At 45.7% G+C, this 15,558-nt stretch overlaps 1 protein-coding gene across 1 annotated transcript in view; it reads left to right on the top strand.

The window, feature by feature from the left end:
- LOC115162865 (beta-1,3-glucosyltransferase) overlaps nt 1–15,558 on the top strand; it is a 171,822-nt gene that overhangs the window by 53,378 nt on the left and 102,886 nt on the right. The window contains exon 3 of the mRNA XM_029714324.1: nt 2,955–2,994. Within this exon, the coding sequence (XP_029570184.1) occupies nt 2,955–2,994 (40 nt within the window). The remainder of the gene's footprint in view (nt 1–2,954; nt 2,995–15,558) is intronic.

Here is a 15,558-nt window from a genome sequence, read left to right as displayed (position 1 = left end):
TCAATTTACCAGGGTATTGACAAACACTACAGGAACAAGATCATCCACATGTATCGATCACATTTTTACTAATACTGTAGAACTATGTTCTAGCTGTTTCCATACCCGTCGGATCACAGTGATCGGCAGTTAGCCTAGTGGTTAGAGCGTTGGGCCAGTAACTGAAAGGTTACAAGGTAAAAATCTATTGTTCTGACCCTGAACAAGGCAGTTAACCCACTGTTCCCCGGTAGGCCGTCATTGTAAATAAGAATTTGTAATTAACTGACTTGCCTAGTTAAATAAAGGTTAAATAAATAAAAGAATTGTGGCTATATCCAGTACTTTAAATGAAATTCATTCAACTCCATCTTTCATCGAATCATAAGGCTTATTCATCACAAAACCATTTGATGTTGCCAATTATTTTAATGATTACTTCCATCGTATTCATGCATAAAAAAAACTAATAATGAAAGAAAAGCATTGCACGTTACAATTTTGTAAAGTTAGTGTGGGAGACGTGGAAAAATTGTTTCGATCAGTAATGACAAAGCTCCTGGCATTATTAACTCAGATGGAACGCTAGTGGGGATGGTAGCTGACTCTATTGCCACTCCTACAGTATATGTCATATCTTTAATCTGAGCCTAGAGGAAAGTCTTTGTCCTCAGGCCTGGAGGGAAACCAAAATAATTCCGCTACCCAAGATTGGTCAAGTGGCCTTTATCGATTCTAACAGCAGACCTATCATCTGTAAACAAATGAACACCAGACTTTCAGCAAGCTTATAGAGAAGGGCACTCACCATGTACAGCACTGACACAAATGATTGATTGGTTGAAATAAATTGATAATAAGATTGTGGGAGCTGTACTGTTAGATTTCAGCGCAGCCTTTGATATTATTCACCATAACTTGTTGTTGAAAAAATGTATGTGTTATGGCTTTTCAACCTCTGTCATATCGTTGATTTAGAGCCATCTATCTAATAGAAGTTCTAGACCCAAGCTGACTCTGGTAATGAATGATGTGGCTGTTGAACTTGTTGAGGAGACTAAATTGCTTGGCGTTACCTTAGATTGTAAACTGTCATGGTCAAAACCTATAGAATCAATGGTTGTAAAGAGTCTGTCCGTAATAAAGAGATGCTCACCACACGCCAAAAAGCAAGTCCTGTAGGCTCCAGTTTTGAATTACCTTGATTAGTGGGCGGCAGGTAGCCTAGTGGTTAGAGCATTGGACTTGTAACCGAAAGGTTGCAAGATCGAATCCCTGAGCTGACAAGGTAAAAATCTGTCGTTCTGCTCCTGAACAAGGCAGTTAACCCACTGTTCCTAGGCCATCATTGAAAATAAGAATTTGTTCTTAACTGACTTGCCTAGTTAAATAAAGGTCAAAAATAAGGAAAGACCTAGTTAAGCTCAGCTGGCCCAGAACAGGCACCTCTTGCTCTTCATTGTAATCAGAGGGCTGAATTTAAATGTTATGCATGCCAGTCTCTCTTGGTGTAACAGTATAGCTTCCGTCCCTCTCCTCGCCCCAACCTGGGCTTGAACCAGGGACCCTCTGAGCACATCAACAACTGACACCCCACTAAGCATCGTTACCCATCGCGCCACAAAAGCTGCGGCCCTTGACTTAAGGTCGCAGAGCGAGTGACGTCACCAATTGAAACACTATTAGCGCGCACCACCGCTAACTAACTAGCCATTTCACATCGGTTACATTGGCTAAAAGTTGAGGAGAGACTTACTGCATCACTTTTTATTAGAAACATTGTGTTGAAAATATTCTAAGAGGCAGAGATGGGATGATTATAATATATAGGCTATTCTTCTCATATAATGCAGTCTGAGGATGTTAGTGTCTCTCCTTAGAAACGGGCTTCAGAGGAAAGCGGTATGAGGATTGAGAAACCCATGGGCCTGACTGACTTAAGCTACTGAGCCCAATTAAGCCAATGTCTTTTTATCCACCAATGGCACTGAATTAAATCAGCTCTGGATGTATCTTGTCTTCAGATGCATAAATCTCTTTCTCACTCTGATCACACCCAAATCTGACAACACAAAGTTCATGCAAGTGAACAAGCATCATGGAAGATATGTCATTCTTTTGCTCCCTGCCGCTTGTCTTCAATCTTAGCATCCTATTATTCAAATGTCTCTGCTATATACAGTACTTGTTAGACTCATATTAAGGGTTGATGAATATTATAGGGAATGAAGGGAATAGGGAGAAGCAAGTGACAGGTGAGTAAAAGGGAGGTGCTGTTGTGACAGGGGCCAGGCAGCAGCTCAGCCAGGGTTAAGACATCTCTCTCTATGAGCTAAATTACCATCTCTGGTCGGTGTTGTTCTAATAGTTCTTAGTGGTCATCTCCTGAGGGAGGGTAATAGATGGCTTTCCTCTGATGGCTCCGTTGACTGTCCTCACCCCTCCCCTGGTCGCCCCGGTGATGCCAAAACGAGGTGCCACACCCGCCTCACTTTGAATTTACGACTTGTTTAAATTGTGCTCCTCTCCAAAGGGACCTGCGAGCCCAGGAGGGGAGTAATTGTTAGTCTGGAGGTAGTCATAAATCAAAACATTTCTTTCTCTCTCTCCTCATTATCTGTTACTGCTCTGCTTTTGCTGCAGAGTTCCTGAGACTTACCAGAACTGTAGGCTATACAGTCTTCCTTCCTCCCCAAAGACCGAAACCTGTCTTCTGAAAGATGGGAGGTGAAAAGACTCTTCAAAGCTGTGATTGATTTCCTCATTGTTCCATGGTCTGTTGCAGGCAGCTACAGGTTGACATCCACGGTGGAGGAATTGCTCTCTGACTGTGTCTTAATTGAGCCGAGTGCTGGTTTGTTTTGTTACATTCAATTGAAAAGTCAACCGTGCCACTAGGCCTTCTAATAAGTGTCTCTCTCTCTCTCTCACTCTCTCTCACTCTCTCACTCTCTCACTCTCTCCCCCCCCCCCAGAACCAAGATGCAAAGGCAGTCCTCTATGACAGCCAACCTGGTGAGTCTCATTGATTATTCCCAATTCAGCTAGAAATGGTTCAATAGAAAGGACCACTTTTAAAGGTGCTGTAAGTATGAATTTATTTAGCTGTTTGCTAATCTTCTGAAATGTCTCACTTGATTCAACCAATGTTGCATACATTATGATTGCACTGAACAATACCTATTTACCTGTTGTTATAAGACAATGTAGTACAAAACGGAACTGCCAACTTCCTGAATCAGAAGCCCATAGGGGGTGAAAATGAAAACCAAACCGAATTGCAATCCGTAGCAGAGTTAGACAAACAACTGGGCAGTGAAATAAGAAAACAAGTTGCTGCTAGCCTAGCAGGGGCTGCTCCATTCCCTCCCCAGCCCATAAGACAAATACCTGAATGATCAAATTTCAACCTAATTCTGAAATCAGAACCTCCCGTACCTCCGACTGCTGGAGCGGACCAGTCACCACCGGCCTGAGGAGAGACACATGGAACGAGGGGTTAATATGATAATCAGGGGGAAGTTGTAACCTATAACAAACCTCGTTCAATCTCCTCAGGACTTTAAATGGCCCCACAAACCGTGGACCCAGCTTCCGGCAGGGCAGGTGAAGGGGCAGGTTTCGGGTCGAGAGCCAGACCCGATCCCCCGGTGCATAAACCGGGGCCTCACTGCGGTGGCTGTCGGCACTCGCCTTATGGCGCCTGATGGCTCGTTGAAGACGTACATGGGCAGCGTTCCATGTCTCCTCCGAGTGCCGAAACCATTCATCCACCGCAGGAGCCTCGATCTGGCTCTGATGCCATGGTGCCAGGACCGGCTGATACCCTAGCACACACTGAAACAGGGTAAGGTTAGTGGAAGAGTGTCGTAGGGAATTTTGGGCCATCTCCGCCCAAGGAATAAATGATGCCCACTCTCCCGGCCGGTCCTGGCAATAGGACCGCAGAAACCTACCCACCTCTTGGTTGACTCTTTCCACCTGCCCGTTACTCTCGGGGTGGAACCCTGAGTTAAGACTGACCGAGACCCCCAGGCGTTCCATAAACGCCCTCCAGACTCTAGACGTAAATTGGGGACCCCGATCAGAGACTATATCCTCAGGCACCCCGTAGTGCCGGAATACATGGGTGAATAGGGCCTCCGCAGTCTGTAGGGCCGTAGGGAGACCGGGCAAAGGAAGGAGACGGCAGGACTTAGAAAACCGATCCACAACGACCAGGATCGTGGTGTTACCCCGTGACGGGGGAAGATCCGTCACGAAATCCACCGATAGGTGTGACCACGGTCGTTGCGGAACGGGAAGGGGTTGTAATTTCCCTCTGGGCAGATGTCTAGGTGCCTTGCACTGTGCGCATACCGAACAGGAGGAGACATAAACCCTCACGTCCTTGGCTAACGTGGGCCACCAGTACTTCCCCGTAAGGCAGCGCACCGTCCGACCTATACCAGGATGACCAGAGGAGGGTGATGTGTGGGCCCAACAGATCAAACGATCGCTAACATCAAACGGCACGTACACGCGCCCAACGGGACACTGGGAGGGAGTGGGTTCTGCACGTGACGCCCGTTCGATGTCCGCGTCCACCTCCCATACCACCGGTGCCACCAGGCATGAGGCTGGAATTATGGGAGTGGGCTCTGTGGACTGCTCCTCTGTATCATACAGCCGGGACAGTGCATCTGCCTTGACGTTCTGGGAACCTGGTTTGTAGGAAAGAGTGAAAACAAAGCGTGTGAAAAACATTGAACCCTCGCCAGGCTAGGTGGGCTGTCTCCTCGCTGCCCGAATATACTCCAGATTTCGGTGGTCAGTCCAAATGAGGAAAGGGTGTCTAGCCCCCTCAAGCCAATGTCTCCACACTTTCAGAGCCCCGACAACAGCTAACAACTCCCTATCCCCCACGTCATAGTTTCGCTCCGCCGGGCTGAGCTTCTTCGAAAAGAAAGCACAGGGGCGGAGTTTTGGTGGGTTACCCGAGCGCTGAGATAGCACAGCCCCTATTCCAGCCTCGGGTGCATCCACCTCAACTATGAACGCTAAGGAGGGATCAGGATGCGCCAGCTCTGGAGCCGTGGTAAACAGAGCCTTCAGGTTACCAAAAGCTCTGTCCGCCTCAGCCGACCACCGCAACCGCACCGGTCCCCCCTTCAGTAAGGAGGTAATGGGAGCCGCCACCTGGCCAAAGCCCCGGATAAACCTCCGGTAGTAGTTGGCAAACCCTAAAAACCGCTGCACCTCCTTTACCGTGGTTGGAGTCGGCCAATTACGCACGGCTGAAATGCGGTCAGTCTCCATCTCTACCCCTGACGCGGACAAACGGTACCCAAGGAAGGAGACTGACTGTTGAAAGAACAGACATTTTTCCGCCTTGACGTAAAGGTCATGCTCCAACAGTCGACCAAGCACCGTACGCACAAGGGACACATGCTCAGCGCGGGTGGTGGAGTATATGAGAATATCATCTATATACACCACTACACCCCGCCCGTGCAGGTCCCTGAAGATCTCATCCACAAATGATTGGAAGACGGATGGAGCATTCATTAACCCATACGTTATGACGAGGTACTCATAGTGCCCAGATGTAGTGCTAAATGCCGTCTTCCACTCATCCCCTCCCCTGATACGCACCAGGTTGTACGCGCTCCTGAGGTCCAATTTTGTGAAGAAGCGCGCCCCGAGCAAGGACTCTGTCATACTGGCGATCAGAGGTAGCGGGTAACTGTATTTCACAGTAATCTGGTTCAAACCTCGATAGTCAATGCACGGGCGTAAACCTCCATCCTTCTTCTTCACAAAAAAGAAGCTTGAGGAGACAGGTGAAATGGAGGGCCGAATGTATCCCTGTCCCAGAGATTCAGCGACATATGTTTCCATAGCCGCCGTCTCCTCCTGTGACAGAGGATACACGTGACTCCTGGGAAGTGCAGCACCCTCCAGGAGATTTATCGCACAATCCCCCGGTCGATGGGGTGGTAATTGAGTCGCCTTCCTTTTACAGAAGGCGATTGCCAAATCGGCATATTCGGGAGGAATGTGCAAGGTGGAAACCTGGTTTGGACTTTCCACCGTAGTGGCACCTAAGGAAACACCTAAACACCTCCCTGAACACTGACAGGACCATCCCTTGAGAACCCTCTTTTGCCACGAAATAATAGGATCATGAGAAGCCAACCAGGGAAGCCCCAACACAATGGGAAACGCAGGAGCGTCAATCAGAAAGAGACTAATACTCTCTTCATGACTCTCCTGCGTCACCATAGCAATGGGAACTGTGACCTCCCTAATTAGCCCAGACCCCAAAGGTCGACTATCTAGGGCATGTATAGGGAAGGGAACATCAACGGGAACAATAGGAATCCCTAATCTATTGGCCAAAGACCGATCAATAAAGTTCCCAGCTGCGCCTGAATCTACTAGCGCCTTATGCTGGGAATGCGGGGGAAACCCCGGAAATCGTATAGATAACCACATGTGAGCAACAGGGGGGTCTGGGTGAGTCGTGTGCCTACTCACCTGAGATGAACCACCAGTGTTCCGCCTACCACCTCGATTACCTGGAAAACCTCCCCAGCACCGACCAGCAGTGTGTCCTCTGCGGTCACCTCTGGTGCATGGAACGGTTTCCCCTCCGGTCTCCCTAGTACCAGCCCCGCCCAACTCCATCGGTGTTGGGTCTAAGGGACTGGAGGATGGAACCAACGGACCCCGATCTGGACGTCCACGGGAGGCCAGCAGGTTATCCAGCTGGATAGATAAGTCCACCAGCTGGTCCAAGTGGAGGGTGGTGTCTCTGCAGGCTAGCTCCCTACGAACGTCCTCTCGCAAACCACACCTGTAGTGATCGATCAGGGCCCGCTCATTCCATCCTGCACCAGCCGCCAGAGTTCTAAAATCCAGGGCAAACTCCCGAGCGCTCCTCATCTCCTGCTTTAAATGGAACAAGCGCTCTCCCGCCGCTTTTCCGTCGGGTGGATGATCAAATACTGCCCGAAGAAGTCCTCGTAGTTATTCCGAGTCGGGTCTTCCACCTCCCAGATGGCGTTGGCCCACTCTAGGGCTTTACCAGTCAAACAGGAGATGAGGGCGCTCACTCTCTCGCGTCCCGAGGGCGGCGGCTGGACAGCCGCCAGGTAGAGCTCCAGCTGGAGTAGGAACCCCTGACACCCGGCAGCTGCTCCGTCATACGCTCCCGGGAGCGAGAGCCGAATCCCACCGGATCCAGACGGCGGTTGGATAGGATCCAGAGGTGTGCCGGGCGGTGGTGTTGCTGGGTCAACGGGACATCCTTTCTTCTCCACTCTCTCCATGGTCTGTAGCACGCAATCCATGGCAGTCATAAGATCCTGGATCATACTCGCCTGCTGCTGGACGCGCTCCTCTATCTGAATAGGCGAACTGGCTGCTCCTGCTGACTCCATTGCTGGTCGGTAATTCTGTCATGAATATCTTTAGGAGAAGTAGAGGAGTCAGGCGCAGGACACAGGGATCAATGTAAACAATCGTGTTTACTTAAATAATCAATAAATCTTCTCCGAGGACAATACATATCGCGGAGAAAACACCTCCGTTCACACACAACAGGAAACAATTACCGACAAGACAAAACAGGAAATGCAGAGGTTTAAATAATGAACATAATTAGGGAAAATCAAAACAGGTGTACACAATAAAGACAAAACCAAACGAACAGTGAAACATCGATCGGTGGCAACTAGTAAGCCGGTGACGTCGACCGCCGAACGCCGCCCGAACAAGGAGAGGGGTCGACTTCGGCGGGAGTCGTGACACCCGAGCGCCACTTTGGAGGCAATCTCATCCACAATTCCATTAGGATACTTCTATGAAACCTTCCCAAGACAGTCAGCGAGCTGCTTGGATTATTGGGTCAGACTGAACAAAGCAATTGACCTTGCCAATGAGTGCTTGCAAAGACAGGGAAAAGAGTGGCTGATCCAGGACATGAGGTGACAATGTTTCTAATACACTAGACTGACCCATCACTATACGTGCACTAACAGTGATCAGGCTTCATTGAACAAAGTGATTTCTCTCCTGGAAAAGCTTCTCTCAAACCAGGAACATTTCACTGTTACGGACAATTTATGTTTCACGAGAGCCCAAGCTATTCCCCAGTGTTTCCCCAGATCAAGTATGAAGACATTGCACACCTCTAGTCAGAACAGGCCTTGCACAAACTTTTACCCCTGGCACATTGCCTTCATTGTTGTTTTCCTTACAAATAATAACTTCCTATCAAAGTAAGTGCCTTTTTTTCTGTATATCGTGTTGTCGTTTCTACTGTAGCATACTGTATGCTACATTCGGAAAGTATTTAGACCCCTTTTCCACATTGTTACTTTAGTCTTATTCTAAAATTAATTAAATATTTTTTTCACCCTCATCAATCGACACACAATACCTCATAATGACAATAATTTAGCAAATATATAAAAATCTGAAATCACAGTTTAAATAAGTATTTAGACCCTTTACTCAGCACTTTGTTCAAGCACCATTGGCAGCGATTACAGCCTAAAGTCTTCTTTGGTATGACGATACAAGCTTGGCACACCTGTATTTGGGGAGTTTCTCCCATTCTTCTCTGCAGATCCTGTCAAGCTCTGTCAGCTTGGATTGGGAACGTTGCTGCACAGCTATTTCCAGGTATCTCTGGAGATGTTCGAACGGGTTCAAGTCTGGGCTCTAGCTGGGTCACTCAATGACATTCAGAGACTTGTCCCGAAGCCACTCCTGTGTTGTCTTTGCTTTGTGCTTAGGGTTGTTGTCCTTTTGGAAGGTGAACCTTCGCCCCAGTCTAATGTCCTGAGCCCTCTGGAGCAGGTTTCATCAAGGAACTCTCTGTGCTTTGTTCTGTTCATCTTTCCCTTGATCCTGACTAGTCTCCCAGTTCCTGCCGCTTAAAAACATTCCCACAGCATGATGCTGCCACCACCATGCTTCACCGTAGGGATGGTATTGGCCAGGTGATGAGCGGTGCCTTGTTTCCCCCAGACTTGATGCTTGGCATTTAGCCCAAAGAGTTCAATCTTGGTTTCATCAGACCAGATAATCTTGTTTCTCATGGTCTTAGAGTCCTTTAGGTGCCTTTGGCAAATTCCAAGCGGGCTGTCATGTGCCTTTTACTGAGGAGTGGCTTCCGTCTGGCCGCTCTATGATAAAGGCCTGATTGGTGGAGTGCTGCAGAGATGGTTGTTCTTCTGGAATGTTCTCCAATCTCCACTGTCAACTGTGGGATCTTATATAGACAGGTGTGTGCCTTTCCAAATCATGTCCAATCAATTGAATTTACCACAGGTGGACTCCAATGAAGTTGTAGAAACATCTCAAGGATGATCAATAGAAACAGGATGCACCTGAGCTCAATTTCAAGTCTCATAGCAAAGGGTCTAAATACTTATGTAAATAATGTATTGATAGTAATGATGGTGCAGGAGGGGATGGCTGCTGTTTTATGGGCTCCTAACCAACTGTGCTATTTTGTGTTTTTTCACATAGTTTGAAACTTATTTTGTACATAATGTTTCTGCTACCATCTCTTATGACAGGAAAGAGCTTCTTAATATCAGAACAGCGATTACTCCCTTCGAACTGGACAAAGATTTTTTTCTTTAATGAGTTGGACGCGAAGGATATACTCCTTCTCCGAGACCAGGCCCAAATCCCTGTCATTTGCGTGAAGAAAATATGGAAATACAGGGGTCGGAGATCAGGGTGCCTTGTGAGAATTCGTCGGCGAGTGGGTAAGCCGCCTCTACCATCTGTTCTATTGGCCAATGTGCAATCACTGTAGAATAAACTGGATGATCTCCGTTCGAGACTGTCCTACCAACGGGACAGTGAAAACTGAAATATCTTATGTTTCACCGAGTCGTGCTGAATGACGACACAGATAATATACAGTTGGCTGGGTTTTCCGTGCATCAGCAGGACAGAAACGCTACATCTGGTAAGACGAGCGGTGGGGGTGTGTATTTGTTAATAACAGCTGTTGCGCAATGTCTAATATTAAGGAAGTCTCTCAAGGTATTGCTCGCTTGAGGTAGAGTACCTAATGATAAGCTGTAGACCACACTATCTACCAAGAGTTTATCTGTATTTTTTGTAGCTGCCTATTTACCACCACAAACCAGTGCTGGTACTAAGACCTCATTCAACGAGCTGTATAAGGCCATAAGCAAACAAGAACATGCTCATCCAGAAGCGGTGCTCCTAATGGCCGGTAATTTACTGTAGGCAAACTTAAATCCTTTTTACCTCATTTCTACCAGCAAGTCACATGTGCATCCAGAGAGGAAAAAAACTCTAAACTCTATATTTGATTTTAGATGGTTACAAGATGGCGCTAACCTGTATCGCCTAGCCTATTTTTCTGAGCATAGCACCTCGTTTATTGCAAAGTGTGATTTCCCAGTAAAGTTATTTTGAAATCTGGCAATGCGGTTGCATTCACGAGATGTTAATCTATAATTCTTTGAATGACAATATTATAATTTACCAATGTTTCCGAATAGTAATTTTGTAAATTGTAGCGCTGATTCACCGGCAGCATTTGAGGGAAAATATTTTCTGAATTTCACCGCCACTGTAAAATGCTGTTTTTGGATATAAATATGAACTTGATAGAACAAAAAAGGCATGTATTTTCTAACATAATGTCCTAGGAGTGTCATCTGATGAAGATTGTCAAAGGTTAGTGCATCATTTTAGCTGGTTTTCTGCTTTTGGTGACGCCTGTCTTTGCATTGAAAATAGCTGTGTGTAATGTTTTGTCAATGTACTGTCCTAACATAATCTAACTTTATGCTTTCGCCGTAAAGCCTTTTTGAAATCGGACAACGTGGTTAGATTAACCTGTTATGGCTAGGGGGCAGTATTTTCACGGCCGGATAAAAAACGTACCCGATTTAATCTGATTATTACTCCTGCCCAGAAACTAGAATATGCATATAATTATTAGCTTTGGATAGAAAACACTCCAAAGTTTCTAAAACTGTTTTAATGGTGTCTGTGAGTATAACAGAACTCATTTGGCAGGCCAAAACCTGAGAAGATTCTGTACAGGAAGTACCCTGTCTGACCATTTCTTGCCCTTCTTGATTATCTCTATCCATTACAGAGGATCTCTGCTGTTACGTGACACTTCCTACGGCTCCCATGGGATCTCAGAAGGCGGCAAAAAGCTGAATCGTGGCTTTGCAGGTTCTGGCTGAAAAACATTAGCGCGTTAGGATAGTGGCCAGTAACAGTACTATGAGACTCAGGCTCGTGCACGAGAGGATAGCATGCTTTTATTTTCTCTCTCTTTGCTTGGCCTCCGACCGCAAGGCACTACAGAGGGTAGTGCGTACGGCCCAGTACATCACTGGGGCTAAGCTGCCTGCCATCCAGGACCTCTACACCATGCGGTGTCAGATGAAGGCCCTAAAAATTGTCAGACACCAGCCACCCCAGTCATAGACTGTTCTCTCTGCTACTGCATGGCAAGCGGTACCGGAGTGCCAAGTCTAGGACAAAAAGGCTTCTCAACAGTTTTTACCCCCAAGCCATAAGACTCCTGAACCTGTAATCAAATGGCTACCAGGACTATCTGCATTGTGTTCCCCCCCCAAACCCCTCTTTTACGCTGCTGCTACTCTCTGTTTATCATATGTGTAGTCACTTTAACTATACATTCATGTACATACTACCTCAATCAGGCCGACTATCCGGTGTCTGTATGTAGCCTCGCTACTGTTTTTCAGCCTTTTTATTTTATTGTTTTATTTCTTTACCAAATACCTTTTTTGCACTATTGGTTAGAGCCTGTAAGTAAGCATTTCACTGTAAGTATTGTTGTATTCGGCCCACGTGACAAATAAACTTTGATTTGAGTAAACATGAGAGGACATAATGTCCGGAGACACGGCTACCTCAAGCACATGGAGCTCCTCAAGGATGCCTAGTGATGATTCAAGTGCTCTTTCTGAAGATGACACAAGTAGGAAAGAGACATCAGTGAGCATTTGAGGTGGCGTCAGCAGTAGAAGTGCATCAGTCAGCGGCTCTGGATGCATCAGATCTACTAAAAAGAGCACGAGTAACCAGAGAGAGGAAGAGCACAGAAACAGCCCAACAGCTGAGCTCACTGATACAGTCCTGAGACCCAGTGAAGGCACCTTGAGAAATTGAACTGGAAGAGTCAATGAGTCAAGTGATCGTTGAGCCTGAAAAAAGAGCATCTTGCTGCCCTGATAACGTTTTAAAATGTAATCTTTATTGAACTAGGCAAGTCAGTTAAGAACAAATTCTTATTTACAATGACGGGCTACACCGGCCAATCCCGGACGACGCTGGGCCAATTGTGTGTTGCCCTATGGGACTCCCAATCACGGCATTGAAAATAAGAATTTGTTCTTAACTGACTTGCCTAGTTAAATAAAGGTAAAATAAAATTGCCTTTTCCTTTTCAATTAGGATAAAACATTTTGATTGCACTTCGTCTCACGTTGGTTGAGTGCCCTTCACTTCTTTCAATTATCAATATTTATTTACAGACAGTGTAGTAAACTACGCTCTGATCATATTCAAGTTAACTGCCACGTGATTCTCTGCCCATATAGGCAGCCTACTCTATTTCAATGAGACCACACATACTTGGCGCACTTGAACTTTCATGCCCAGGTAAAATGCAGACTGCGCTGCAATGATCTCTGTTGGGACCCGCAGCCCTCTAATGCAGTCAGTACACAACACTATGCTCATCATGTATTAGCAGGATCAGATGATGACAGGGGTCCCAGCAGGATAAGACACCCAGGGGAAGACCAGTCTATGGGGGTCAGGTGAATTTTGATGTATATTAACTATCAGTGAATGATACAAAGTTCCATCTTGAATTGATGGGTAGCTACAGGAAAGCAGTTTAAGCTTAAAGCTACAGTCTGGGATCTGGGAATAATCGTAACTTCAATTATTGAACAACTAATTATATTATTGGATAATATGATGTATAAATGTACACCAAGGTAATTGTCATGCCTCATCTTAGGTGGATCAGATGATGACGGTTTCAGCAGGGTCAGGCAGCCAGGGAAGACCAGTCTGACGGCGCTGAGGTGAATTTTTGCACATACAACACATTATTCTCTCTGTGAAGAAAATGTTAGACAAGCCAGAAGCTATTTTAAGGCAAACCTCCAAAGTTGATTTCCAAACTGTATCAAGGCTTTTCCCGATGACACAAAACATGTAAAAACAAATGTGAGGAAGACCTGGTATAAGCTCTTTGAATGCCCAGTCATGTTCGTATAATCTCAGACATAAATTACTGCAGTTTAAGGCCATCCATAGAAAGTACTATATGCCAGTGAAACTGAATTACATTCACTCCGAAATGTCATTCCTCTGCTGAAGGTGTAAACACAAAAGGGGAACCATTTGCATATGTTATGGTCTTGTGAAGGCTGGCTGAATTCTTTCAAAGAGTATGTTCTTTTATCTCTGGATGTCTATAGATTCTCCCTTCTCCCTGTTTTTGTTTGCTTGGAAATGTTGATACTGGAGACTTATCTGAATAAACTGTTTAACCAAGCATTTATAGCAGCTAAGAAACATGCCCATTAATTGGAAGGTTGGTTATGTATCACTAGCTTATGTATCACTAGCTTTGATTTATTACCAGATTTAATATATACTGGGCAACTTTCATAAGGTCTGGATGCCTAATATGGAATACATTATGACTGAAGGAGTCTGTATTGAAAACATGCCTACTTCAGGGGAGATACCTATTTAAGCAATCCCTAGCTGCTGGGCTGCTCAGTACGTGCCCTGTGGGTTGTCTCACTGGCCTTGGTCTAACACACCCAAAACTAATAAATGTATGTTTCACTAAGATCCTGAAGCTGTGTGGGGTGTGTGGGTTGAGGCACTGCATGGTGGTGGACTCTTAGGGACAGGATGGGGCAACCCAGCTATATTGTGTGCAAGTAAAAAGAGCTCTACAGTACAGTTGTGGCCAAAAGTTTTGAGAATGACACAAATATAAATTTTCACAGTCTGCTGCCTCAGTTTGTATGATTGCAATTTGCATATTCTCCAGAATGTTATGAAGAGTGATTAGATGAATTGCAATTAATTGCAAAGTCCCTCTTTGTCATGCAAATGAACTGAATCCCAAAAAACATTTCCACTGCATTTCAGCCCTGCCACAAAAGGACCAGCTGACATCATGTCAGTGATTCTCTCGTTAACACAGGCGTGAGTGTTGACGAGGACAAGGCTGGAGATCACTCTGTCATGCTGATTGAGTTTGAATAACAGACTGGAAGCTTCAAAAGGATAGTGGTGCTTGGAATCATTGTTCTTCCTCTGTCAATCATGGTTACCTGCAAGGAAATACGTGCTGTCATCATTGCTTTGCACAAAAAGGGCTTCACAGGCAAGGATATTGCTGCCAGTAAGATTGCACCTAAATCAAGCATTTATCGGATCATCAAGAACTTCAAGGAGAGCGGTTCAATTGTTGTGAAGAAGGCTTCAGGGCGCCCAAGAAAGTCCAGCAAGCGTGAGGCGAAGACTTTTGGAGGACGGCCTGGTGTAAAGAAGGGCAGCAAAGAAGCCACTTCTCTCCAGGAAAAACATCAGGGACAGACTGGTATTCTGCAAAAGGTACAGGGATTGGACTGCTGTGGACGGGAGTAAAGTCATTTTCTCTGAATCCCCTTTCCGATTGTTTGGGGCATCCGGAAAAAAAGCTTGTCCAGAGAAGACGAGGTGAGCGCTACCATCAGTCCTGTGTCATGCCAACAGTAAAGCATCTTGAGACCATTCATGTGTGGGGTTGCTTCTCAGCCAACGGAGTGGGCTCACTCACACTTTTGCCTAAGAACACAGCCATGAATAAAGAATGGTACCAACACATCCTCCGAGAGCAACTTCTCCCAACCATCCAGGAACAGTTTGGTGACGAACAAAGCCTTTTCCAGCATGATGGAGCACCTTGACATAAGGCAAAAGTGATAACTAAGTGGCTCGGGGAACAAAACATTGATATTTTGGGTCCATGGCCAGGAAACTCCCCAGACCTTAATCCCATTGAGAACTTGTCAATCCTCAAGAGGCGGGTGGACAAACAAACAAAAACCCACAAATTCTGACAAACTCCAAGCATTGATTTATGCAAGAATTGGCTGCCATCAGTCAGGATGTGCCCCAGAAGTTATTGACAGCATGCCAGGGCGGATTGCAGAGGTCTTGAAAAAGAAGGGTCAACACTGCAAATATTGACTCTTTGCATCAACTTCATGTAATTGTCAATAAAAGCCATTGACACTTATGAAAGGCTTGTAATTATACTTCAGTATTCCATAGTAACATCTGACAAAAATATCTAAAGACACTAAGGCAGCAGACTTTGTGAAAATTAATATTTGTCATTCTCAAAACTTTTGGCCACGACTGTACTATTAGTTCGATGAGATTAATTATATGGAAGATTTGCTGTTTCTGTGTGTTAATGTACATTTGAGGTGTATGTGTTTTTTTGTTTCCAAAACTTTCCCTTGGTAAAAA

Source organism: Salmo trutta, chromosome 26 (assembly GCF_901001165.1).
Source record: "Salmo trutta chromosome 26, fSalTru1.1, whole genome shotgun sequence".
NCBI classification, from domain to species: domain Eukaryota; kingdom Metazoa; phylum Chordata; class Actinopteri; order Salmoniformes; family Salmonidae; genus Salmo; species Salmo trutta.
The sequence above is the reverse complement of the archived record's forward strand: the minus strand, read 5'-3'. Positions and strand labels throughout refer to the sequence as shown.